At 39.9% G+C, this 27318-nt stretch overlaps 1 protein-coding gene across 3 annotated transcripts in view; it reads left to right on the forward strand.

The window, feature by feature from the left end:
• The first annotated feature begins 333 nt into the window (after positions 1–333).
• The window catches only part of USP24 (ubiquitin specific peptidase 24), a 61443-nt gene continuing 34458 nt past the window's right edge, over positions 334–27318 (forward strand). For 2 of the 3 annotated variants that reach the window (XR_013340430.1, XM_021542075.2), the window contains exons 1-17: positions 334–826; positions 12744–12909; positions 13886–13953; positions 15410–15553; positions 16055–16177; positions 17064–17099; positions 17668–17733; positions 19223–19288; positions 20118–20192; positions 20909–21067; positions 22159–22273; positions 22781–22884; positions 24034–24141; positions 24615–24710; positions 24812–24973; positions 26172–26216; positions 26785–26892. Coding sequence is in view for 2 of the 3 variants with exons in the window: in XM_021542075.2 (XP_021397750.1) it covers positions 521–826; positions 12744–12909; positions 13886–13953; positions 15410–15553; positions 16055–16177; positions 17064–17099; positions 17668–17733; positions 19223–19288; positions 20118–20192; positions 20909–21067; positions 22159–22273; positions 22781–22884; positions 24034–24141; positions 24615–24710; positions 24812–24973; positions 26172–26216; positions 26785–26892 (1947 nt within the window). In the remaining variant the exon portion in view is untranslated. The remainder of the gene's footprint in view (positions 827–12743; positions 12910–13885; positions 13954–15409; positions 15554–16054; positions 16178–17063; positions 17100–17667; positions 17734–19222; positions 19289–20117; positions 20193–20908; positions 21068–22158; positions 22274–22780; positions 22885–24033; positions 24142–24614; positions 24711–24811; positions 24974–26171; positions 26217–26784; positions 26893–27318) is intronic. The other variant, XM_077785337.1, reaches the window with a different exon arrangement.

Raw genomic sequence — 27318 nt, forward strand, 5'->3', positions numbered from 1 at the left:
CATGTTCGTCCCGGTGCCCATCTCCGCTCCCGCTCCCATCCCAAATCCCCATCGCCGCTCCCGTTCCCATCTCCGCTCCCGTTCCCATCCGCAATCCCCATCTCGGTCTCGGTCCCGGTCCCAGTCCCGTCTCCCCTCGCGACGCCGCCGCCCTCGCGCGCCCCCCCAGCCACGCCCCCTTCCCACGCCGGTCCATTCATCCCCGGCCTCCCCCGTCACGTGACGCGGGCCCGGCGGGCGCTCCCCGGCCGCGGCTTCGCCGCCGCTTCCGGGCCGGGCCGGGGGCGGGCCGGGGGCGGGCCCGGGGCGGGGCGGGGCGGCCGCCGCGGCGGCGGCGGCGGGAGGGGAGCGGCGCTCCCGGCAACATGGCGGCGCGCGGGGCGGGCAGCGCCTGAGCCCGGCGCCTCTCGGTCCGCGGGGGTCTCCCCCCGGCCCCGGCCTCCTTCCTCCTCCTTCTCCTCTTCCTCCTCCTCCTCCTCCTGCTCCAGCCCCTGCCCCTGCCCCGCTCCCCGGCGCGGCCATGGAGAGCGAGGAGGAGCAGCACATGACCACGCTGCTCTGCATGGGCTTCTCGGACGCGGCCGCCATCCGCAAGGCCCTGCGCCTGGCCAAGAACGACATCAACGAGGCCGTGGCGCTGCTCACCAACGAGCGGCCCGGCCTCCACTACGGCGGCTACGAGCCCATGGAGAGCGGGCAGGGCCCGCCGGGCGGGCACGGCTCCCCCGCCGGCGGGCAGGGCCCCCGCGGCGGCGACGGGGACGGCGGAGGCGGTGGGGGCGGCTTCGACCCGCCGCCCGCCTACCACGAAGTGGTGGAGACCGAGGTGAGCTGCGGGCGGGCGGTCCCGGGGCGCGGGAGCCTCCCGCAGCCTCCCCGCGGGCGGGGGTCGGCCCGGGCGCGGGGCCGGCGGGAGCTGCCCGGGGACCCTCCGGTCTGCCCGGGCCGGCGGCTCCTCATCCTCCCGCATCCGCCGCCTGCCGCCCGCCCGCCGCGCTCCCCAGCCCGTTCCTTGCCATCGCTGCAAGGTGAAGCGCACGCTGGGTTTCCCTTGGCATTTCAGGAATGTGTGGCTACCGTAGAGTTCTGCTTTTCGCTCCCCCTCTTGTGCCTTCTTGCATAATCCCGGTGACTAAGGGCTGTCTATTTTTTTTTTTAAACTGTTTGCACAATGTGAAGGAAAGCGCAGTGTGGGTATGACTTTACGTACAGTTTTATTTTGGCAAGCTGAGTATAAGTTCTGAAATAGGAACCCAGTGAGGTCAAATGTTTTTCAGAACAGAGCTTTAACTCATGACTTAGGACTGTGATATAAAATAAAACTGGAGTAGTTAGAAGTGCTGGAGAATGTCAGCCTTTCCCAGGTTCTTTCCCTTCTCCTTGTTTGCGTTTCTCTCTTCCATCCTCTTCCAGAACTTCAGCCAGCAGATACACTCAGAGTGCTCTCCTTGCTGTCTGGAAGAGTCTTGTAGTGCTTTCCTGTAAAAGCCTTCTCTTCCTCCTGGTCTTTTCCCCAAAACTTCACAGAGTGCTCATAAGAAAAGAGGCAATTAGTAGTGTCCAGACTGTGGGACTGATAGGGGTGAGAACAGCAGAAAGCCCCTCTGTGTGATACCAAAGGGCCACCTTGCACAGTGTCTGGCTCAAGAAGTGGTCAAAAGCAGATGCTTAAGCTCAGGAATAAAGCCAGGGAACTGATGTCCCCTCCCAGGCTCCAGCAAAGAGTATCCTGAGGGTTTTCTGTGCCAGAAGAGTGCTCCCTTCCTGTGCATGCATGTGTACATGTCCATAAATAAATTCATGCCGAATCCACGGGCGTATCTGGTGCGTAACTACACTTGCACAGATCACCCGTATCCATAGCCTCGGCGTATTGACGTCCAGCCCCACGGAATAAAGAGAGGTGATCCTGCTCCCTGAATTAACTGGGTTAGATCCTGAGCTGCTCTAAGCTGCTGGTGTGTGCTTGTGGAGTAAGGTGATCCGTGAGATGGCACGTGCACCATGCAGGAACGGAGCTGCTCCTTAACTTCCCTGGCCGAAGCGCCTGGGAACTGGTGTCCAGCCTTTCCTGTGAAGGATTGAGAGTGAATAAGAATTCTTGTTGGCATTTGGGTTGGATGTAGTTAGAGCTGGGACAGTCTGGCTTGTCAGTGTGACATTTCAAGTGAAGCTGTCAGTGTAAACTTCAGAGAATCACTTTTTTCCCTGCTCTTGTTCCCGTTACAAATGGCACTTTGACAACTCTCAGAGGATTCTCCCACCTCCCCATTATTTCATCCTGTATTTCTGATCAAATTTACTCACACTTTATAATAGTTTCCTTTGCCACTCACGTTCTTGTTTGCTCTGACTTCTGTTCTTTTTAACCCACAGAAGGGAAGTCAAAACATTTCAATGTAGGAAAATCACTGCACAGAGCAGGCATTTCAGAAGGATTGAGGTGCCTTGCTACATGAAATTTTATATAAATTCATGCGTCAGTTTAGTATTTGGATTCATTTGCATCTGTCAGCTCCTGCACGTGTATGCAAAACAGTATTTTTGTAATAAAAGAGTTACATCTATAAAAGTCCTGAGACAGGAACTGTTGCCTGTGCATATTTGTCTAACACTGCAGTACAATTTAACAGCTTTTGACGTACATTTTATGAAAGGGGGAAAGTGATTTATGGTCTGTTCTTGGGGTTTTTTATTTGTCAGCTGTAATCTAACATTACATTTAATAAGCTACAGCTATTCTTTAAGTGGTTAATCAGTAATTAATCAGGTTAATCAGTAGTTTTCCATTCTGCAGAAGCTTATGGCATATGAAGCTGTACAGAAAGCTATTGCAGAAGCAGCTATATTATTCATTGTAGTCATACACATTATGGTGAAACATATTGTACCCCATGCTGTCTTGTGGTAATTCAGATGTTATTTCTGGTTTTCTTCCTCTCAGTATCATTTCTCTTTCTAACAGCTCTTCAAGTGTGTATTCTTTCTTCTCTTCATAATACCAGTTTTAACTTTTATTCAGTGGGGAGGAAGTGGTGTGTTAGATTTTTGGATTTTATATATCAGCAACAGGAGATAAAGAGAAGATAAATCACTGGAGAAGAATTCTTAGAAATTTCCCCCAAGTAAAATGTTCCAATCTAATGCTTCATGAACAAAAGTTTGGATTAGGTGTTACAATTTAAAAATAACAAGAATGCTTCAGTCATTCTTCAAAACACGTATAACAGGTCTGTACTTTGAATTTACATGCTTTTTTTGTCTGAGCACACTTTAGCATGCATATAAGAATAGGTCTATGAATGATTAAACACTTTACATTTTCCCTAATCAGTAATGAATCCATTATGTTTGCATATGCTTATTTGGTCTCTATTACATAATGTTAGAATCTGTTCAGCATTCATGTGGATCAAAGGAAGGCTTGTCTAGTGGTTTTCTTAGAGAGGAGCACAGCTACCAGATACATATCATACTAGTTAAAACATGTTTCCTTTAGATAAGATTTTAAAAATCAGTGTGAATCTTTTTTCAGTGGTCCAGGCTGCTGGTCTTCAGGGCTGTCTGAAAGTGTTGAAGCCTGAGTTTGGAGTAACTGACGCAGAAGCAAGATATCTGCTGTGAGCTAGCCCAACATATGCCCTTTTGCTTTCTTTCTGTATGAGGCTTAAGGTGAAGGTGTGCATAAATTTCAACTTCCTGAGGTTAAAACTTCAGTTTCAGCAGGCTGGTGTTTCCCAATTGCTTCAGTTTCAGTTTAATAGCTGTGGTGTGCCTTTGGCATTGATGCTGCTAGCATGACCACACTTAACTCATCAAAAGGAAAAGGCCTGACAAACTTGGAAATGCAAAGGGGGCTTCATTTCATTTGTGCAGTCTTCCTGAAACCACTGGAAGTTCACCTTGAGGTTTACAGCTGCTTGGAAGTTTTGCCCTTTGTAGCACCAAACCACACTGATAGACTGAGGTCACCTGCTTTTCCAAGAGGTGACTTTGTGTGTTTGACATAACTTCTGTGTTTATGTCTGTTGACAGAAGTAAATCTTGCAATTTGGCAAGAATGTGGGGTTTCTGTGTTTATTCCTTAGGCAACATGCAGATTGTCACAGTGTGATTCTGTGCCGAGGGAGGCGGGTGAAGGATGCTATGCTCATCTCTTCAACTGACTGACAGATAAGCTGCTTTACGAACTGCTGCTGAATCCTTATAATTTAAGACAAGACTATAAATGAGTGTGATGACAACGTCTGTCAGTGTGTCCATGAATTGCCACAAGTGCCACAATTGCTGGCTTTAATGAGTTCGAGAGGAATGGGGTGGAGAAGAGGAAGCTAAACAATGTTGGGATTGTGACTAGAGGACTTGAAATTGTGGGGAGGGATAGGTAAAAACATTAAACATATACCAATGGTTTGTATAACCTTCAGTAAAACAACCTTAATTTGCTTTTAAAACAGCTTCTGAGAGCCATTACTATGACCTTTTAGCTAAATTGTGATGAACAGATTATATTACCCCCAGGCTATTCCTGTCCCCTTCAGCATGTGCTCTTTTGATTTATGTTTTTTTAGTTGAACTGGATCAAAAGCTCATACATGTCAGATTTTACTAGGTAAGATTTATAATTAATCTTGTCCAAGATTGCTTTTGAGGTGCTGTTTGACTGCAAGAGAAGGGATTTTGTGAAAAAAAAACAGGCCAGTGACCGTAGTGAGTGCCAGTGCCAGGAACATTCTCACTAGTCATGCTGCAGAACTGTGGTGTTCAAACCCTTCCTCTCCTCATTATTAAAGCTCAGGACTGAAAGCAGTTCTGCCACAGATGTGCTTTAGCTTTTAATGTGTAAAATGAGGATAATGGGGTGTGCTTTATTAGGAGAACCATGGACGTTAGGTTTGTGAAGTTCTTTGATCTTTGAATGGAAGGAGCTGTATTTATTTAAAGACAAAGAAGGTATTTAGCCTTCAAGCAAATTAGATGGATTTCATGCTACAATTCTGCACATTTAAAGTCAGTCTCCTCTCTTGTAAGTAGTCTTGAGCTTTGCAAAAGTGAGTATTTCTTGCATTCTCATGTGGAAGTTTTACAGTGTGGCTTGTCTACGAACTGGCCTTGTAAAACAATTAAGCAATCAAATAAAGCTCTGTGGTGGATTCTGGCATCGAGTCCCTGGCTGGATGCCATCAGAATGTCAAGTGGAATTAGTATTTTAGCACTCTTTGTTTTCAGCATCACTGTTTTCAAAAATGAGTGGCCCTGGTGTGGAACCTCTTTCTATATTCTGATTCCATTAACACTTCCTTGAAAGCATTTGAAAGCAAATACTCTGGGTTTCATTCTTGATATAACACAGACTAATAGGGATGCTACGTAAAGTTAGGGAAGTGGCGGTGATACTGAGAGATGCAGCTGGTTAATTTTAAATGTAAGCTTTGTTTTGAATAACTCACAAAGTCATTATCATGTAATGTGATCGTTAGAGTAATTGCTGGATTGAGAGGAGCACTGTGTAATTACTGGTTCATTGGTGAAGGTGATGCCTGCAGGGTCAGTGAAGGTGGGAGACAGCTCTGTACAGCCAAATTCTCAGCTGCAGGAAGTGTTTCTGCTATAATGTCCTCTGGAAGCATTTTTTGGTCATCTTCCCAGTTTACAGTGCTATTCTGTGGCAGCTGTTTAATAAGGAAGTGAAATACTGAGGAAGAATGAGAATAAAAACAAATTAGCCAGTGTTAGAAGTTAATTCCAGCAAATCATTTGGATTGCTTTTGGATTAAGGAACAGTAGCTCTTTGTATGAGGGGGGCAAAGAGGAAGTGGCTGTTTCTTTTGTAAGCTTTTATTTTGAAAAAAAAAAACACGTATTTGTGCTGCTGTAGGAATAGCCTTTGATATATATGTTTCAGGGGCCAAATTAAAAATTAATTTTAAAAGCCAGTATTCCCAGTGTTTTTTGCCACTTGATCTTCCTGACACTACAACAGTTCTGGCTTTTCTGGTGCCCAGCAGAACAATCTTGAGAGGCATTTAGACATTTTTTTTTTCATATTAGTTAGTCATGATTTTGGAATTATGCACTGTCAAAATCAGCTGCTTTGTAATTTCTGGTTTGTTTCACTATGCATCAGTAGAACAAAAGTATAGATAAGTGTTTAGCAGCAATATTGAATTAATTTCCCTTTCCAGAGCCTGACCTTTGGTCACTCAAATGTTACAGTAAACACTTTATGTAGTGGTTCTGCAGCACTTCTCTATTAATTCCTGGTGTTTTGGCAAAGGAGGATGCAAGCATTGACTTAATTTTAAGTACTGAAATGTTAAGTGTTTGTGATTCATTGTTTTATTGTTTTTAAGCACAATGTTTAGCTGATATCACACTAAGTTATTCTGAGTTATTTGGAACAAGCATGAGGTTTTGTGCTTATGAAAACTCGAGGGTTGGGAGGAATAATGGTGTTGACTCTGAGTCTGGCTGTTTGTAGTTACACTAATGGAGTCAGTTTTTAAATATATCCACAGACAATAGTGAAAACACTTGGAAGATAAGTGTTTTCCTTGATTCCTTATGAATGGCATTCCTAACAGTGCTTTCCATGACCTCTCTCCCACCTACAACTTACCAGACTTCAAAATACATTGCCAAAAGTGATTGAAGTGAATCTCTGCCTCAGATTTCAATGAATACTGTGGTAGTAGCAGTATAAAAGGGCAAAGAAGCTCCTTATATTTTTGAAGTTAAATGGAAGTTTTAATTCAAGTGCTATTTTTACAGAGCCTCGGTTGTTTTGTTTTGCTGTGATGCTCAGGACTGTGTTTATATTTGAACAAGCAGGCAAGTACATCAGGGAGTATTGCCTGGTAACACCACACCATCACCCTGGAAATCAGGGAGAGAGTACACACCATGTTTCCGAAACTCTGAGTTAATTCTCAGCTTTGCTGAATTTATTTTTATTTTTCAAATTCATGTGTTTTTATTCCCAGTCTTACACAGTTCTTGGTTGTGAGAGATGGGGGGCACATGGAAGGTGGAACCATAGGGTTTTTTTGGTTATAATTTGTTACAATCCTTTATAGCTACAAAGGGTTAAGTATAAACATGCATCCTTGATGGTGTCCTAGTGCAACTCTCAGTTAAGGTCAGTGTCTAAAACCTTCTGTAAGAAAGTTCACTAAATAAATTGGGTTTTTCTATGATGGGATGATAGTCCAGATGAACTTCAGTTAGGTGGAGTCTGTAAAAGAGGATTTATTTTCCTTTAGTAGTAGATTGGTATCGTCCTTTTATATTGGCATGACAAAATACTAGCATTTTTTCTTGTGACAAGACTGTATTTGTTTGTGTAAAGTAGTCCATAGTAGAAATTTTTAGAGCTTCATTTCTATGAAAAAAGAACAAACCAAAACATCTGTGTATCTCACCAACAAGCTTATGTTCTCTTAGCAGAACATAAACAACAAAAAACATTCCTGTCTGTTGCTGCACTTAAAATTTTTGCATCCAAATATGTTTCTCTGGATGAAAATTCAAGGGTGAGATGCTCTATCTCTTTAGGACTTAAAACAGTTTAAAACTGTGACAATACTTTGCAAGTAAATGTATGTTTGTCAGTAAAACATTCAGGAAATCACAGTGGGTTTTCTTATTGCCAGATAAGAATCGTAATGTGGAAATTCCATACATGACTCTATTTTTTGAGTCTTACTAATGCTGATATATTCACAGGAGGATTCCAAGCTTGCTCTTAGCAATGTGGGTCCAATGGATTCAATCTGAGTGCAGCCACAGGCAGCTGGGAAATACTCTCCAATTTTATTCCCGCATCTGCCACTCAACAAGAGATAGAAGTTCTTTAACCATCTGTAATACCAGTTTATAAAAAGCAGACAGGTTACAGGTATGAAAATGTGACAGTTTTTTTAAACATTCAGTACCTTGTTCTTAGTATTTATGTGTAAGTGCAAGGTGGTAGCTTTGAGGTATTTGAAAGGCTTTGAATTCTTACACTTGTGTTTGAGTTCTAGGTAATGGAATATCCCCCTTCTAGGAGTTAATTAACAGAAAAAAAGGTTTTACATCCAGGCGTGAAACTGAGAAGTGCTTTAATCAATAGTCTGGCAGGTGGAGGGACTGTCAGGTCATGACTTCAGGATTCATAGCTTCTCCCTCATATTGATGGACACAGTACATCAGAACAGAGAAATATTCTGGTTTTATGGGTATTTGATGTATTCCTCTCACCTTGCCTCCACCTGAGCATTGCAATGCTCTGCAAACACTTGTGAGTAGTCCAGCAGGGCTGTGGAGAGGGCAGCATCCCTGCTGACACTTGGCAGCTGGAAAAGCTGTAGCATTGGAAAATTGATTTCTTTATGTTGACTATGTCTGTGATAAAAACTGAAAGGTGGACCTAAAATTTTTGTCAGCTACTTCTGGCTTTATGTGTTTTTTTCATTACTGCTTTTCAGAGCAGTTAAACTTTGTCCTGTTTGTAGGTACATGGTAACAAGGTTTTGTGATTGGTTTTTTTTAACAATGCAATGAAACTTCAAAAATCTGTTTTCTTGGCTATGAAATTATGGTTATTTTGTGAAAATTACTTTTTAGATAGGAATGAGGTGGAGTTAGCTGCTTGGTCTGCTGGTGTCTTAGAAAGTCTGATCCTGTTGCCTGTTGAAAGAAACAAGACTTTGGGGTTTTGTTTCCTAAGTTATACTGGATTCAAGAGCACATAATGTGATTTAGTTATGGTGAATAGATTCTGTTGGTAGCCTCTTATCAAAATCAAATTAACTAATTTAAATTATGACTTGACTTTAATTTCATTACTAAGGCTGCCAATTAAAATGAAAACAAGTCTTAAACTCCTTGTTATTTTATGTAAAGTGACTGTTATGGGAACTGTCAGTGGCTTTAGTTAAACAGTGTTTGATGAGTTAATTAACTGAATACTGCATGAATACATTTTGAAGCTTTAAACTGTGACCTTTTGGCAATTAAAGTTAATTCATATATCACTTTTTATGCTAGTCTTTGTTCTGTGTTACTCTTCAGTAGAAGGTTTTATGCTACAGGTTTAAGCAATGCTTTATTGATCACATGTTGGACCAATTTTGTTTATTCAGTCTTGCAAGCAAATCTAGGAGGTGCCAGGTCCCCAGAGAGGGAATCTTGAATCAGTGCATGAACCTGTTCCTGTGAGGGTATTTCTCCTGGGAGCTTGTGTGCGTGTTTAGCCATAACTGCATTTTCACACCTTGAAAATAAACCAGAAGAGTCAAGACTGTTAGAACAAGGGGATCTTCAGGGCTTTTGTGCAGTAAGAGATATATCAGAAGGCATGGAAAACCATATTAAAGGTTTGTCAGCAAAAGTTTGTTGGCCTCATTATCTCAGCTGCAGAAATATTCACAGATTTATGATGTGCACTATGACTTCCTACTGCAGAAAAGAGTGATTTTAACAGCTTATGTTTGGATGACTTATTGGTTACCAGGAATAGGGTTGGGTTTTTTTTTTTCCTTTTTGCTATTCTATGGAAGAACATCTGTACAAATCCTTGGCATGCTGGGGGCCAGTTTAAGTCTATTCAGCCAGAATTGCAGAGTCCTGATACAGATCATCATTGAATGGCAGACAGCATTCTGAAGTCACCTATTTGAGGGGAGGAAGATAGCTCTTCATATATATATTTATAAACAAGTAAACAAACACCATGTAATTCCCCAAAGCCAAGACTGAGAAAATCACTTTTTGGGAGGCTGACATGGCCTTGTAGCCTATTTACTTTCACATATACCATAATTTTTCTTCAAAATCTTGTATTTCCTCCATGGGCCTTTGTCAGTCGAGTTTGCAGTGACAGTTCCTGAGCTCCTCAGTTAAAGAGCATTAATTGTGGATAGGTGTTCAGGGCATTTGCGAATGTCAGCAGAGAAGTGAATTCTCCAGGCTGTGTTGGAGTGTGAGATCTGTGTGCAGATCTCCAGCCAGCATAAGATGATGCAAGAACTGAGCTGACGTTTCACCTTGCTGCAGCAGCTGCTGGTAATAAATCCCTCACTTTAAAGAGCAGTGCCCAAATCGATTTAAAAATTGGGTGGTGAACAGTTTGGGTTTTATCATGTGCAGAAAGACACTAATTATGAAAGAGCAGCTTTAAGGAGACTGTTTCTTGTAGTGGATTTGGTTTAAGAAACACAACTCAGTCTGCACTAATATAATGTGAACATTGCTGTAATCTCCCAGAAATGCAGCATGTTAAATTTATTAATGGTTTGGAGGAGAATTTGGGTTTTAAACTGCCTGGGTGTGTGTTTGAGACTGTCACAGGTTTCACAGTAGCTGTGAAGCTATGTGGATGCGTGTGTTCTAAAATTAATAAATGAACTTGATACTTTCCGCACATGGTTTTAGTAGCAGAGCACTGTCAAGCAAGAAGCCTCATTGCCTCTGATTCCTGGAAAGTGCCAAAAGCATGCTCCTTCAATGCAAATAGTTCCCATTACTATTAGGGCAATGTTCCAAATACCACACTCATTTTTTGTGTAAAACCATCTTTTCACTGCACTCTTGGTAGACTCAATCTAGCAATAGTCCAGATGTGTTCTCAGCATAATTTAGGATAATGTGGGAGCTGAATGTACAGTGAAGAACATGTATTGTTTCAGTTTCCATATGAATTTCTTTGTCATGGACCCTGGCAATCACTTGTGTGGAAACAGGCAATGATAATGAGCAGCATTGCTTGGATGTAGATGGGAAAACAGAACAAGAAGGAGGTTTTCATCTACAGTTGAAGGTCTGCATTGCTATTCTGCACCTCTTTATACCAGTTGCTGTCGCAGCATTTAGTTAATGTGGACACTTTCTTCTAGGGAATGAAGCAACTATTGCTCTCTTTCTGCAACACTTGTTGAAATGTCACTTTCCTTGGCTACAGGTGGAGGCTGAACTGCAGTCCTTAAATGCCCAGCAATTGGGTGTTTAAGTTATACTCAGTCTGTCTTTATGATATTAAAAGCTCATTCCTGCTCTGTTACTGTGAGCACTTTCTTTATAACTGCACACTTGTTTTGTGTAGGAAATGATTTTGTTTTCTGCATGGGTGTTCTTTACAGAAGCTTTATAATTAACAGTTTGATTCCTAAAAAAGTTGCTTCTGAATATTTTCATGGTCTTTTCATGTAGACCTTCAAATAACCCTTCTCCAAAACCTGAAGTATTTAAACAGGGTGTGATTTGCTAGATGGGAATTACATCAGGCTTCCATGCACAGTGCTGGATCAGGTGACCACAGTTTCTGAAGCTGATACTCAAGTCTACTAAAGTACAACTTCCCATAAAGACAAACTGAGGACAAAGTGTTTAGTAGGGAATTGGAGAAAGGCAGTGCTTAATTTCCCAAACACTAATATATTTTTTTTTCTAAGCAGTGTTCTGCTCCTATAAATTGTACTGCTGCTTTGCAGAACATTAGTAAGTCCAGCCTGCCTCCATGAACTTTAAAGGTTAAGCTCTGCACAATTGCTGTTCCCTTGGCTTAATAGTTTTGAACCATGATGAAAGTCAATTACACATTCGCTTTTTAAAATCAGGTCTAATCCTACAAATAGCAAATGCAGTGGGAGAGCTGGAAGCACACTTGTGTGCATACATTGATTTTGTTCTTGGTATACCATCACCTCTTTCTTTTGGTTTATTCCTTAGTAGTTGTTCCATTCACTTTCCTGCCACTGTCTGGTTTTTACTTTGGAATGTGTTTCCTGCTAGTCCTTTCTCCCTCCATGTCCCTGGCTTCTTTCTCAGTGGGATCTTGTTACCATCACTGCTCTTGTTTTCCACTGTCTCGGACAGTGGCTCCTGCTCGCTGCCAGGCCTGATCCAGACATTCTGTCCTTTCTCCTGCTGGCTTTGCCTGCTGTTGTGGAGGCAGGGAAAGGTAGTCCTTGTGAACTCTTTGACACATTGGGTAGCTGGCATCTATGGGAGGTTAAAAAATAAACAAAAGAAAATAAATGAATAACTTGCCTACTCTTTCTTTGGTGCTGCTGAGGCAGTTACCTCATATGGCACTTAGTGGAGAGCAGGGGGTAATTCTGGGTCCTGTACACAGAAATAGCTGCTCTTTAGTGCCACGAGCAAGGAGACTTGTAAAGTAGTCACCTGCTTGCCTCTTTCCTCTTACCTTCCAAGTAACACATTATGACTTCAGAAGGACAATTACATTAACTTGTTGGACAACTATATTTGATGTTGGTTTTTCTTTAGATTATTAGTGAGTTAAAGAAAATCTTGATGTACTGAAACAGTATCCTATATTTCTGGTGTGATGGGGTGCGGTGAACTTCCCTTAGAGTAAACTATTCCTGTATTCTACAGTTGTTGAACAGAGGATTAACGTGCAGATCTATGAAGATCAAAATTTGTACTCTACAATCTCCAGGGACTGAAAGTACTTACCTGGCTCTAGGATCTGATATGCTATGGAACAAGATTTGCTGCTTAAATAGGCAATTAGTTAGCAATTAGTTATGTAAACATAGTAGTTATCACCTCCATGAAATATATCCAGGTATGTAATCCCTTCAATTCAAATTGAAATATTCAATTCTACTTTGAAAAACATAAGTAGCCTCAGGGTTGAGAATTTGACATGCTTGTTACAAGCACAGCTGCCTTTTCTAAACCCTTTAATGTGTCTAGGAAACTGTTTTGCTTGAACTTTGTTTTTTCACCCGCAGAAAAATGATGAAAATGGGAATTGCTCTGGTGAAGGGATTGAGTTTCCAACAACCAACTTGTATGAGCTGGAGAGCAGAGTTTTGACAGATCACTGGTCCATACCCTACAAGAGGGAGGAGTCTCTAGGCAAGTGCCTAATTGCATCCACCTACCTGGCAAGACTGGGTAAGTTCCCTTTCACAATTACACAGATTATATGTTCAGAGGGTGTCACAGACAGAATGTTGGGCAGTTGCACCTTTCACTTTAATCTTACTGCTGTTTACTTACACCCTGCACAGCAGTCACATCTCTTGGAAAGTGTTTAACAGTGAATTGTTCTACCCAATGCTGTAAAAACATCATTGATCTCTTTTCTTTCTCTCTAAAGTAATTTGTTTACTAAAGCTTTTTTCAAAAAGTGGCACACATGTTTCTTTATGTTCTAATAATTGTGGGAATTACATTTTTTCTGAGCTAAATTACTGAGTTTTTTGTTTTTCCTTGTGCTGGGTATTTTCCATTCATAAAAGCAAGCTGTCATCTCAAGCCCTGCTGTACCATTCTTGTATAAGTGGTTATTTTTCCCTGGTGAAGTGCTTATATTGCATTAGATCTGAATTTGACTCTTCTTACTCAGTACTTTGGCTCGGTTTAAGAGTATTATGGAGGAACCACACCCAACAACTGGTGTATAATGAGAGTACAAGATTAAGTTTTTCAGTCATGCCTGATGGCAGACTAAAGGAATGTTGTCATCTCTTGGAAGAATAGAAGTTGTTAAGTGGTTCTGGTTTGCTTCTCAGTTTCCAATCTATGTTAAAAGGCTGTGCTTTAATTTGGTTTTGGAGGGAGGCTGTGAATTGATACACATAATGTATCAGTTTTAAACTCTGAAGTTTACAAGTTACTTACAGTGTTAATAATGCTTTAAAAAGCTGTAAAAGGTATTGGGAAATTAATTCTTAATTCTGAAAGGCAGGTTCTCTCAAGTCATGCTTTTTGTGGCTTAAAAAGCATGCTAGTTATGAAGGAACAGTAGCATGTTTACTACTGCTAGTTTGGGTTGGTGTTCCCTCAAATTTGCAACAAGGTCTCTGAGGTCATCTTAAAAAGTAATTTTTTAAAAATACTGTTAAAAAGCACTCTCTTTTCTGTAAAGGTCTTTCTGATTCTGATGAGAATTGCAAGAGGTTTATGGACAGATGCATGCCCGAAGCATTTAAAAAGGTAAGTAGGTACAGTAGGCCAGTTCAATGTTTCTTTGTGTTGCTCGTGGTGGAAACAGTGTTTTGTAATCCAGACTTCAGGCAACTACTGAATGGGTTGTTAGATTAAAATCACACTCAAAATATTTTCCTAGATTAAAATCATAGAAATTTAAATTTAAATAATATAAGGTCCCAATTCTGTAACTCTGGCCAACTCTACCACTTAGCTTTCTTCTTTTTCTTTTTTTTCTTTTTTTTTTTTTTTTTTTTTTTGTCTTAATTACAAGAGCCCAAAGAGAGGTTTAAAAACCCTTGGATATGGCCACTGGTGGCAAGTTCATGGTCAGATTTCCATTTATTATACTTTCTGTTATTTCTTCAGAGGGTTGATAAATTCTTTTCACAATCCATTTAGAATTTTATCTTTCACCCCAGTTCTCAATGCCCTGTGTTTCTCTGGGCTGTTGTGAATTTGCTCTGTAGAGCTCCCCAAGCTAATTGATTTCCCACTATTCCATCCACTTTAGGTACTGCCTAAATTTCTTCCCCAGCATTTAGATAATATGTATAAAAACATGTACATACCCTTTAAAAAGTTACTTTGTCCTAGTGTTAAAATACTGAGAATATAAGTTCATTTAAAGAAGGCAGAAGTTTTAAGGGGAAAATTCTTTTTTCCATTTAATGATCAGAGTACTAGTCTTACATAAAATAGTTTTATATCACTTGGTATTTTCTGCATATGAAATAAACAATGTAGTTTGTTCCTCCAGAAGGATAATCTGTAGAAATCTAAGTTCAGGATGTGCTGAATTAGAATTTGCTGAAATATTTACAAGAAACTCTATTAATGGTACAAAAAAAAAAAAAAAGACTGTATTTAAACTATTAAGATTTTTATCTGCTTCTGTTCAGACACAGCAGAAATTAAATGAATTTGCAGATGGCAGCTAAGTGTCCTTTATAAACAACCATGAAAACAGATTTAAAGAACATGTTTCAGTAGGTGGAAGCAGCATTAAATACCTCTTTCTCCTGGTACATGTGCTTTGTTTTCCAATAGTTGCTGCTCAAAAAGTGTGAATTGGTAAATGGTTGCCTCAGCTGAATCAGTGCAGCTTTATGGCTGCCTGTTTCAAGATTCAATACTTGTGTGTTCAATCTGCAAACAGATTTGTTTCATATTAGTTGTTCTTTGCAAAGGTTGTGATCTCTCCTAGTGCATGCAAATGGAGAAAACACTGTGATAGATTTTATTTTCTGTCATAAACTGTGATTTAAGGTGTTCTTCCACAAAATTACAAATTGAATTAACTCTTAAGCCAACAGTGCAGAAAGAACATCTGAAAAACAGACCAGATAGTGCATTCCAAGGAAACATTTATTCTGAGAAAACAGTCTCAGGAGCTGATCATTTTGTCCTTGTTTCTGATTGTACTCAGACTTTTAAAAATTGTTTTTATTTTCCTTGTTAGCTGTTGACATCCAGTGCTGTTCACAAGTGGGGAACCGAAATCCATGAAGGAATCTACAACATGCTCATGCTGCTGGTGGACCTGGTTGCAGAGAGAGTAAAACAAGACCCCATCCCCGTGGGCCTGCTTGGTGTGCTTACAATGGTATTTGACCCTCTGATGCAGTTTCTAATATCTGTTTTTTTGGCATTTTGTATTTATGCAGCTGATGCTTTTTCCAGCTGTTTAAGTTGTAGTTCATTATCTTAAAATCTGCAGCCATTACTTGCTGCAGATATTTTACATCCAGTATGCAATTCAAAGGAGTGGGTGCTGTTCAAAACTTCTAAAAACTAGCAGTTTAAAAAGTATATCACATTTTTGTCACTTTGCTGTTTATTCTTTAAAACTGATACTTTGAGTTCAGTTCTCTGTCTTATGGACCTCTGGCTCACATGGTTATTGGATATTTTCTGTACAGAATGAAGGCTTCAAAATGCTTTATATGTTGAGAACTGAGTCAGGAGCAGGGGGCTTGGATTCAACTTTATTTTTTGCTAGATCTTTAACTGTCAGCCAGGAGAATGCTCAGCTGAAACAATTATCAAGATAAGTTTTGAAAGTGGCGTAAGGCACCTGTTCATTGCCATGGGCTTTTCTTTGAAGGCATTTAATCCCGACAATGAATATCATTTCAAGAATCGAATGAAGGTGTGCCAGAGAAACTGGGCAGAAGTCTTTGGGGAGGGGAACATGCATGCTGTCTCACCCATATCCACTTTTCAGAAGGTAAGCATGGCCATGCCCTAAAAACTAATTTTAGGGTGGATGTCTTTGTCTCAGATAAGATTATTTGTTTAGTAGGTATTTGTTACACAAAGTTTAAATATATCACCAAGAATTACTGCTAATAGATGTGGTGTGTATGTTCGTCTGTAGACATTAATTTGTGCTCTCAGATTGTTCCAGTTCTCTGTTTGAGGCTGCATTTAGAAATGGGTGAACTTTCATGCCTAAGGTAGCACAACAATCTGTGTGTTGCTTTAGACATGAAGCACACAGCGTGTGGATCTGTGTATCTGAGGATTGACATCTGTGTGGTTGTTGAGTGTGAAATGACCAGGATAACTCCCAAGTGTTCGGTTCTAGTAGAGAATTCAGGCTTTTCTGACAGCCAAAGATAAAATATCTTCAACTCAAACACACTGGCAAGGAGGCAGTTTTTGAGGTTTGCACTGTCTTGTCACAGTTGTTCCACATGGGTGGGTCCAAAACAGCATCAGTGGAGTTGATTTCTCCTTCAGGAAACAAGTTTGTGGCCGTAGAAAGAAAATTCTATATCCACTGCTTTGGGAAAGCAATATTCCACACTGCTACAGTGCTATAAATACAGTTGCTTGTGAGTCAGCAGCCACAATGTGATCTGTAGCCACAGCACATGGGCAGTGATGTCAGGCAGAGTCCAAAACAGGATGATGCTCATGAGAGCCAAGCAGAGCTCCAGCTACACTTAAAACAGGAGCTGTTACAAGCATTGTTTTGTTTGTGTAATAGTGCATCCATTTGAAGTGTGGGTTAATGGGCTGAATGTGTCTGTCCAAATGTCTTTTTCAGAAGACAAATGTTTAGCATTGATGTTGCAGCTGCTAATTTGTTCCTATTCTTATTATTCAAGGAACCTCATGGGTGGCTGGTGGATCTGGTAAACAGGGTAGGTAAATGTAAACCAAAATTGTTGTTTGTCACTTGAATTCATTGGTCTTCAGAGATAATTTCTTCTCCGCTTCCTCACCTTGCCCTGACTTGTTTTTTCACTCCTCACTTTTCTGACAACCGTAAAAAAATTAGAGATTTTAATCCTGCCTTGTAAAATACAGCTCGTTGAGTTGCTGCCTTCTCCCTTGAGCACTTTACCCTAACATGGTATCTATGACCAGGGGAATTTGAGAGCCCAGCTGAGGCTGCAATCATGGGTCCCCCAAGCAAAAGTGCCAGTCCAGTCAGCTGTTGCTGTATGTGGTCTGCCTTTCTTCCCTCTGTCCATTTTTACTCAAGACAGAGTTTCTAGCTTGATGCTTACCCTGCTACCATGTATAATTGCATTGCATTCCCCAGTGTGCCCCTGCATTCCCATGAAAATAGAAAGCTTTGTTTGGATGGGATGGTCCATGGTAAAGGACACTTGTTGGCATCTCAGGAACTGTCGGTGGAGTATTTTCTATAATCTCTTGTTTAAAAGCTAAATACTGTAGTTCAGTATGTAATACTGATTATTTTAGTTTGCAGAGTTGGGTGGATTTTCAGCAATCCAGTCCAAACTCAATTCTGAAGATATTGAACTTGGGGTAAGTCCATCTTCTGTCATGAAACTTCTCCCTTTCCATTTTAACCTTTATGTAGAACCAGCAGTGTCCCTTTTGGCAGTGCTTTTACCTTTTCTTTGGTACCAGAGCAACACTCCCACAGAGCCCCGGAGAAGTGCTGTCAGGGTCAAATGAGGTTGTACATAAGAATCCTGACTGAAGAGCAATTAAGACTTCACAGAGAAGAGGAGAAATTAGTGTACCTTTCTGCTAGCTTTCAGCCTTCTGGTTAGACATCAATCAAAGTAGTTTTGTTGTATGTTCACCAGTATGTCCCTGGTTTTCTGTTTACTGCACCCATAGCTGCATTTAGCTGCAATGTCATTTATTACAGAAATCACTGTTTAAGGAAAAAAATCCTTAGGAAGATAGACAGTGTCTAATCCTAAACAACTTTTCAAGAGCAGTGTCTTAAAACTGACTGGTTCAACAGAGCTAAGTTATTTTTGGTGATGAAGTCTAGCTTGGTTAGTTTTAGCTTCCTAACCTATATTCAGGAGACTTCTAATTCTTTCAAGGTTTGGAGAATGAGGAGGCTAAAGGAAAACTATGTCATCTGGAACCTTGTCCCCCAGTATAAAATCAGTCTGCTTTCAGTGACATGCCATTTGGAGGGAATTCAACTTCTTTCCTTGGGGTATAGATATTTTCTGCATTGTATAGAGATAGGTTCATATGTGAGCTTGACAGAAGAATAAGGAGAACCTTGATTTACATGCCAGTTCTGTAATAGAAACTTTGACTTGACTTTGTTTAATGATTAATAACTGCTTGCTTAGGAAGGAAATCTGGGTCAGTGTCACTTAATTTGGGCCTTGGATTGCACTGCTGCACACTCATTTCCACAATTCTTGATCCAGTGTGAAAAGAAACTGATTTTTATGTTATTTATTGGCAAACAAATGCTTTTATACATTTAATTTCTTGATGATAGATACCACTTTAAAATCATGCATTGAAGAGATCTTGACATGTATATGACACATTTACAAAAGCTTTCTCCCACGTATTGCTTTGGGAAAAAAAATTTGCCATATGGCTTTAACCTTAAATTTTGCATTCACACTTCTGATTGCTGTAGAGCGCAAGCAAAATGTGATATGTTCCTTTCCGTCTGTTTATTTCTGTGACTGAAACAGAATCTGTCAGAGAACACTGAACAGAGTGATGAGAGGACCAAGATTAGTGAAAACTGGGAAGGCATTTTTTATTTCAGACAAAAATATATAACACATACTGTATGCCATATATAATATATAGCACGTACTCTACTGTGTGCCATAGAGTAAATCTTTCTTAAACCATGTGTTGTTGTAAAGGACTTGCACACCAAAAACAATCATTGCAAGTGACTGGAAACACATAATATAAGTGATATTTGTTCACCTTCATTTGCCTTTTAACCTATGGATTACTAACTATCAAAATATTCCTTAAATATGCACTTAAATACTTGCTCTCTTTCTTTCAGGCAATCTCTGCATTAGTTCAACCATTTGGAGTTTGTGCAGAATATCTTAACTCTTCTGTAGTACAGGTAAAATGTCTTTGTTATGACTTGTAAGAGGACTGAAAATTAATTTCCAACTGTGTTGGTGTGAAACTGGTGACTAATTTGAAAAGCCTTCAAACCTCACGTTGCAGAAAGTACAAGAACCATTTTGAGCATGCTGGGGTGATGAGTAAAGGGCTCAGACAATGTTCAGATTCATTTTCCAAGAAATCTGTAGTCATGCATCTACATCTGCAGCAGTGAGAAGCTTTACCACTGCTATTAGTAAGCTTCAGCAGTAGAAACCACGTGGGGAAAGAATACAGCCTGAAGGATGAATTTTGCTTTTAGTTTAACTTTCTGGCTGAGATCAAGGACATAGATATGAGAGTTTACACTGCAAAAATTGTGGCACAGGAAAAAAAAATCACCAGGATGTTTTTGTATGTGCAAATGTACTCCAGGCTTCACTCCTGCCCTCACCACCAAAAACTGTTGACTTAAGTGACTGAAAGACTTTATTTGAAGAGGATGTAGTGTAGAAGCCCCTGGGGATAAGAGAGGCACATGCACCTAATGACTGATGTGTTTTTAGAGGGCAGTTAGTCTATCTCTTTTTGCAAACCTGCATTTCAGACCACTGTTTTCAGACCAAACAGTAGTCTGAAATGGGTTCTTACTCTAATTGCTTTTTCTTTTCCTGGACACAGCTACCAGGATAGTTTTATCTTTGGTGTAGGTGTTGCTTTATCTCTAAGGCAGTGGTGAGCTTTCAGCTAAGTATTTCCTTTTGCTGCAGTCACGTCTTTCGAGTAATGCAATTGATTTCAGGAAACATTAAAGTGATTGTCATGCCTTTTCTCACGTTCTTTAGCCCATGCTGGATCCAGTCATTCATAAAATGATTAAATATGTACAGAATGTAGAAGAGAAGGACTTGAAAGACAAGGTAATGTTTTACATATTAAATATTTAGGAAGAACTTCCTGCGTGTCTTGGAAGTGCTGTCAGTGTAAATTAGAACAATAGCTTTCTTCTCACTGGCAAGAATACAGCCTGTTCTGAATTCTGACTGAATGACATAATGAAAATGCATTTATCCAATTCCATTCAATACTCTTTTCAGTAAATATCTGGTTTATTACTCTTTTAAAAATATTTTGCCGCTGTTGCTATCATATTTTTGGTTTTGTTAGGCCCCTTGTGCAGCATGCTGAATGCTCCTTTGACTCAGATATTTACTGACTTGCAGTCTGTTAAATTCATATTACTGTTGAATTAGCTGCTTGCTTCTGAGAATTTGGTAGTAAAGTGTCTGTGTAACTTGTGGTTACTTCCTGCGTTACCCTGAATTTGGCATTTAGTTCTATTAAATTGTGTTGACTTTTTACTTAGTTATAAATCGTTAATTTTAAACAAGAAAGTATTCATAGGTTGTTGAACCAAAGCAGAGCAATTTACCAAATCTGAAGCTATAACCAAAGGTTTCATTATCTTAAAATTCCTACTGTACAAGTAATACTTTCAGATGTACCAGGTACTGTGTTTTGATTAACCGGTCTGGTCACTAAACCTATTCTTTGTGAATCACTGCCATCCATAGCAGAATAGCAAAAATACCAATGCCTCTGTTTGTCCCTTTTTTTGTTGTTTTGTTTGAAACAGAGACTGGTGAGTATCCCTGAGCTCTTGTCTGGGATCAAACTGCTGTGTATGCGCTTCCAGCCTGACCTGGTCACGGCGGTTGATGACTTGCGGCTGGACATTCTGCTGCGCATGTTGAAATCCCCCCACTTCAGTGCAAAAATGAATTCCCTCAAAGAAGTAGGTTGGCTTTTTGTCTGTCTGTGTGTGTGCACGAGAGCATGGGTTTGGGTAGGATGGGTTGTTAATAAGCCACTGAAACCAAAGCCTTAAAAAAAAGAGATGGTGCAGTGTCTCCTTGCAAGCTATGTTGCCTTAGCAAAAGCTCAGTTCAAAATAAACACCAAAACAAGTAAATATAACAGGAGTTGTTCATAGCATTAGTAGCCACTGCAAAGCTTCCCAGTTAGACACAGTTTGAGAAGTGCACTATTCTAAGAAAAACAATTTTAGATTGATTTATAAGCAGTGGTCTATGCTATTAATTGAATATTTACTCTGAGATAATGCTGAGCAACCTGAGGTATATCCCATTTTTCTCCTTTCACTGAGAGGAAACAGAAAAAAACCAAATGGGACTTTAAACCTATATTGATGTCTCAGTCCACTCATATCAGGTCATTGCACTACATAATTGCAGTATTTTATATTGTATTTTTTATTAAAGTTGTATGTGGATACTGTAGTGTTTCAGAGTCCATTTTTGCTCCTTTTTTTCTCCTCCGTTTATGAGAATGTTGAGATGTTAAACATCAATGCTGTTTGGTTCTTAATCATAAATGCTATGTATCCTTGGTGAATTTATAAAAGTGCAGCTTTTGAAGATGTTAGCAGAAATGTGCTTTTTCTCCCTCGAGTGAGGAGCCTGTATCAGTTCAGTACTGGATTAAAAGTAGGACGCTGATTTGAGTGTAACAAGCAGAAGTCTGAGATAACCTACTTCTGGCATATCTGTAGAAAGATACCTGGCAGCACAGGCCAGCTTTTCTATGTCAGACTGAGAATAAGATTCTGCTGTATCAGTCAGAGACTGACTGTTTCTGGTTAGGAATTTGCCTTTAAAAGGCTTATTTAAAAAAACAAAACCAAAAAAATTAAAAACCAACACCCGGCGGAAAACAAGCAACCCAAAAAATCCCAAACACCTCTGTACTCAAAGTATTTCAGGATTCACACTTAAGCTTCATCATGAGCCTTTTTGAATAGATTTCACTCTGTGTGTGATACAGGTAGGAATATTTTGTTAAAGTCTTACATTTTGCAATTTTTAGGTAACAAAATTAATAGAAGACAGCACTGTGTCCAAGTCAGTGAAGAATGCAATAGACACAGACCGACTGCTGAATTGGCTCGTGGAGAATTCAGTCCTGTCAATTGCCCTGGAAGGTAAGAACTCTCCCAAAGCCTTTTAGCACATGTTTTTAATTACTTAAATTGAAAAATCTCATCTCTCCCTTTCAATCGACTTTAATGAGCACTATTAACCAAAGAGTTCAAGGTTTTTGTGTCTCCAAAATAAAGTAAAATCCTGCAAATTCTGTAACTATCATCTAGTCCTCTGTTTGACATCTGTGCAGATGTCTTCTGCAGTACTTGGGGTTTTTTACTCACAGTTTGTATATTGTTAGCCTCTAAAAAAGAGAGAAAAGAGGTGTTTTTCTCCTCAAGTAGTAACATTCAGTAGGTGTGCTATCAGATGTATGAAGCAAAAAAAAGAAAACCAGAAACAGCCTTGTTCCTTTTCTTTGTACTGATACTTGTCTGTAACAGTAAAGAAAGATCTTCCAAATGGAGATAGCTTTGTTCTCTTTTAAAATAATTAGTTCTTTTATATAAATGTAATGTATCTAATACTGTTTGAAATGTATTCGTTGAGTTGCCTTTGTTTCACAGGTAATATAGACCAAGCACAGTACTGTGATCGTATAAAGGGAATTATTGAACTGCTGGGCAGCAAATTATCTTTAGATGAGCTCACTAAAATTTGGAGAATTCAGGTAAGCAATCAAGACTAGGCAAGTGCTTTTAGACTGTCTTACAAACAAACATTCAAATGAAGGGATTTTTTAAAAATAATCTATACATCTCTGTTGCAATGTGGAGGTGTTGAGATTTTAACAGTATAATTAATGCAAAGACTTCCTTCTATTTCCTTTATCATGTAAAATCAATTGTTCTGGCAATTTCTTGTATCACAGCTGCTAAATCCTGTGATGAAGTTCAGTTCTTTGCAACAAGTGTTAAGGGGCTGCACAAGTATTTGACCTGGCATAAGAGGTTGTCAGCCTGAAACAGGTGACAGGAATATTTGTCTGGACCAAACTAGGATATTAATCTTTGTGGCTGGAGGTATGGATTTAAAGTCAGAGTGTGACTTTAAAGAGCGTGTGCTCCATCTGTATGGATTCCAGTTTACCTTCTTGTACAGACATATAATTGACCGACAAGTCACCTTTTGGCCTTCACTTTAAGGATATTCAGCTTATTACTGTGTGGGGAAGGTGGTTTGAGTGTTTATGTAAGTGACACATGGAAACTCTGACAAGAAACTAGTCTTCCACTGCAGGAAATGGTTTTCTTCTCTGCGCAAATGTTGATATTTTAGACTAAACTCATTGAACACTCTCAGCTCTGCAGTTTGTGTGGCATGGTAGCCAGTCTTTAATGCTTAGCAAAGTTGAAATGTGATTCTAGCTCCCTCACTTTTATTCTTTAATAAAAAGCTCTTCCTCCCCCTCTCTGGCTGTTGTTACCATGGTGCTCCCATCCGTGTGGGAGGAGATTTTGTATTGCTCATTTTTGAGTAAAGCCTGGAAGAGTTTCAAAGATCCAGCACCTCACACGTGAACCTCACCAAGCAATAGAAAAGGTGATGTTTGTACTGCTGCCACTGCAGCAGCTTGAAGCTGCTGTAATAATGGCAGACTTGTGGTTTTCTGGTTTAGAATTAATTCCAAAGACTTCTCAGCCAGGGATATGAGGACCACAGACTTTTGTTTCAAAAGTTCAGAACTTTTGTTTCAAAACTTTTGTGTCAAAAGCTGCTATTCTCACTCAGTGTGAATAGTAGGATAATGCTTATATGAATGTTTTTCTCTAGCTTGTTTAGGTTGAAGACTTACCTTCTGTGTTTTCCTCCTTTTCAGTCAGGACAGTCCTCCACTGTGATTGAGAACATACACACCATTATTGCTGCAGCTGCTGTGAAGTTTAGCTCTGATCAGCTCAATCATTTATTTGTTCTAATCCAAAAGGTAAGTTTTCACATGAATTTACATTCCTTAAGAAGAGAATTTATGAGATGTACTTGTGCATCCAGCCTACTGAAAAGCAAATACCTTGAATACATTTGTATTTTCTATATAAATGAAAAATTTGCTATTAAAAAAACCACTTTTACTAATAACTTTTATGTTAACCCAGAAACCTAATCTGCTACTATATTGCTAATTGGCTTGGATTTTAAGTACATTGGGTAGCCAGTCCTAAGGGACTTAAAGTGAAATTTTATTATTATCTTTAATCCCTAATGGTATTTGAAAAAGAGTTGAGCAAATTAGTGCTGTAACTCCCAGCCAACAGAAATAAGGAAATACTTATGGTGGAAACATACTTGTTTGTATTTTGATTTTCCTGCAGTAAAGTAATTGTGGATTATATTTTTGTGTACACTTGAGGTGTAACAGCCTGACAGAGGTGCTCTAACATTGGTTTCTTTGCTCTCCAGAGCTGGGAGACAGAGAGTGACCGAGTGAGGCAGAAGCTGCTGAGCCTCATTGGGCGCATTGGCCGAGAAGCACGAGTGGAAACAACCACTGGCAAGGCAAGTGGATGGTTTTCCTTTGGATTTTTGATTTATTAAATGTAGAGTTGCTAGCCTCTGTACTTCCTAGGTCCTGACTATCCTTGCCCTTCTTCTTCCAGGTTCTGGAGGTACTTTGGGATCTGGCTCATCTTCCAACGTTACCATGCAGTCTTATCCAGCAGGCCTTGGAGGAACACCTGACAATCCTCAGTGATGCTTATGCAGTGAAAGAGGCAATCAAAAGGAGCTACATCATCAAATGCATAGAGGATATTAAGAGGGTTGGTTTATTATTTTATCTTTTCCAAAATGAAATCTTATCTAGCCTCGATGTTGCCCTTTTCTTTCAAGATGCACAAATTGTGTGTCCCATCTGTAAGTTCTTACCTTGGGGAGTCCTCGAGAGGGGTAGGCTTTGTGTGAGCCACTTTGTTGATCATGAGACTCATAGTAAGTCTCTTGCCTTTGTTTTAAGCAAATTTTCAGCACAAGGAGTGATCAGTTTATGGGAAACTACCAGGATGGGCCCAAGGTTAGAATTTGCAAATGGAACCACTGTAAAGGTATGTCAGTATTTTAACTGTCCCTTTCATGTGAAAGCCTAGATTAGTTTATTTTGAGTAAAGCATGTGTTCTGGCATGACCGTTAAGTCTCAAAATGCAAATCAATATTTCAATTGTAGAAGTTTTGTATTTTAAAATACTTGACTCTCTTCCTGTAACATAAAGAAGCCATTCCAAAAGCTGCCTTTACTGTTTCCTGGTAGCAGCAGAGATGTGCATGGCTTAAAAGATTGCTTATATTCTCTCCTGCACTGTTCACATAGCAGGCAGTTTTTCTTCAGGCCTGCAGGAATGCTCCTGTCTTTTTTTCAGCCTGTAGTATGCTGTAAATAAAGAAAAAGGCTTGTACTTTTTTTGTTAATTTCTTTAATGATAAGTTAGGATTTGTCTGTGTTGCATCTGTAGAGGATTTTAGATGTTTAGGAGGTACGTTGATTCTTGATGCTGATCACACTTCTGTGTGTGTGTTCATGAATATGAATTTCAAATCTTGGGTTCTCAATGTCTGTAAAAGTTGTAGTTTTTTTTCTTTTGGATCTTCTCTTATGCTTTCTTAATCTCATTACTTATTCTGGCAAGGGCTTTTACATAGGTGCTGCAGTGGGAAACACTAACAAAAGCTGTTATTGTAAACTAGATGGGATTGGGGTAAGCATACAGCAGACTTGTAAAATACATAGGGTTCTTATTTCCCTTCATTAGGGAAATGAAGACATAAACTGGGAGGGTATGTAATGCCAAGGCAGCTTTCTCATATTTGTGATGAAGTCTTCAGTGGAGAGCTCTCTGTTATGGTTGGGTTCCTTCAACCTCTCTGAGTGTGTAGGTGGTTTTGGGTGTTGTCAGTATTTAAACCAGACATCACTTCTCTAAACAAGCAACCTCAGTACTGGTCTGTGTGGTCAAACTTTACAGAAAATGAAGCCTCCCAGAAAAGTGATGAGCAGTTCTAAAAATGAGGTAGGAGGGTTGTTCTTTGTAGGATCTCTTTCAAAATGCAGCTTAAGTATCCTTTGCTTCCTATCAGGGAGCTGCTTGCAGCACCAATCAGAAATTTCTTGTCTCTTAAGCCTAAATAGTGTTTGAAATTCCTCCTTCTTTTGCTCTTGCTTTAGCAGCAAATAATATCATTTGACTGGATTTGCCCTTTTATGCCCTCTTAGACCTGTTTCATATCCTGTAATTGAGGAAGGTGGTGGTTATCTCTCCCTGGTGCAATTGAGCTATTTTTGGCTACTTAATTTGCATGCTCTCTAGCAAGGAGCTGGCACTTTGGGGTTAATAATAGGGATAGTAAAATGACATACATGTGTATCAAGGGACTTGTTGTAGAAAGTGAAGAAGAGCAGTTTGAGTGTGTTTGAAAAGAGAGCAGGAACAAATACGTGAAGCCAGCAGAGGTGGTAGCTGTTCTTTTGAAACAGCAGCCTTAACAGATATAATTAGGTTTCCAGAAGTCTGAGAGGAAGGTTAATCTGTTGTTGAGCATGTACCAGTGTGTAATTGTTTTTACCTTTCCTGCTACCAGTCGTCCCAGCACAATAATCCTCAGTTTGTGTGGGTGGTGCCAGCCTTGCGTCAGCTCCACGAAATCACACGTTCATTTATTAAGCAAACTTACCAAAAACAAGACAAGGTAAGGCTATATGCTGACAATATTGTTGAAACTTTTGTTGGGTCTGTCAAACATGGATGTTTGAATTTAGGAAAAAAAAATTAGCTAATAAACAATTTTAAAAGTAGTTCAGTGATGTAGCATAAACTATTGGAGTAGAGGTGCTGTGCTGCCCCTTTGTGTGTGTGTATGTATAAATCTGTTTGCTGTGTCAGGACTAATTTGTTTTATTCTCAGCTTTTTGTAGAATAATTAACAGGCATGTTTGTGTTAAGAAATGAACAATGGCTAATGTTTAGACCAACTGCTTTGTAATTGAATTGACATTGACTTTTGGAAAAACAAACTAAACTACCAGCAGTCACGTGTGCTGTAGAGTGGCTGTGTGGAGGTGTGGGACTTTGCAATCTGCAGCATTTGTGTTTCAGCACATGCTGAAAACACCAG

This window comes from Lonchura striata, chromosome 9 (genome assembly GCF_046129695.1).
Source record: "Lonchura striata isolate bLonStr1 chromosome 9, bLonStr1.mat, whole genome shotgun sequence".
Taxonomy (NCBI): domain Eukaryota; kingdom Metazoa; phylum Chordata; class Aves; order Passeriformes; family Estrildidae; genus Lonchura; species Lonchura striata.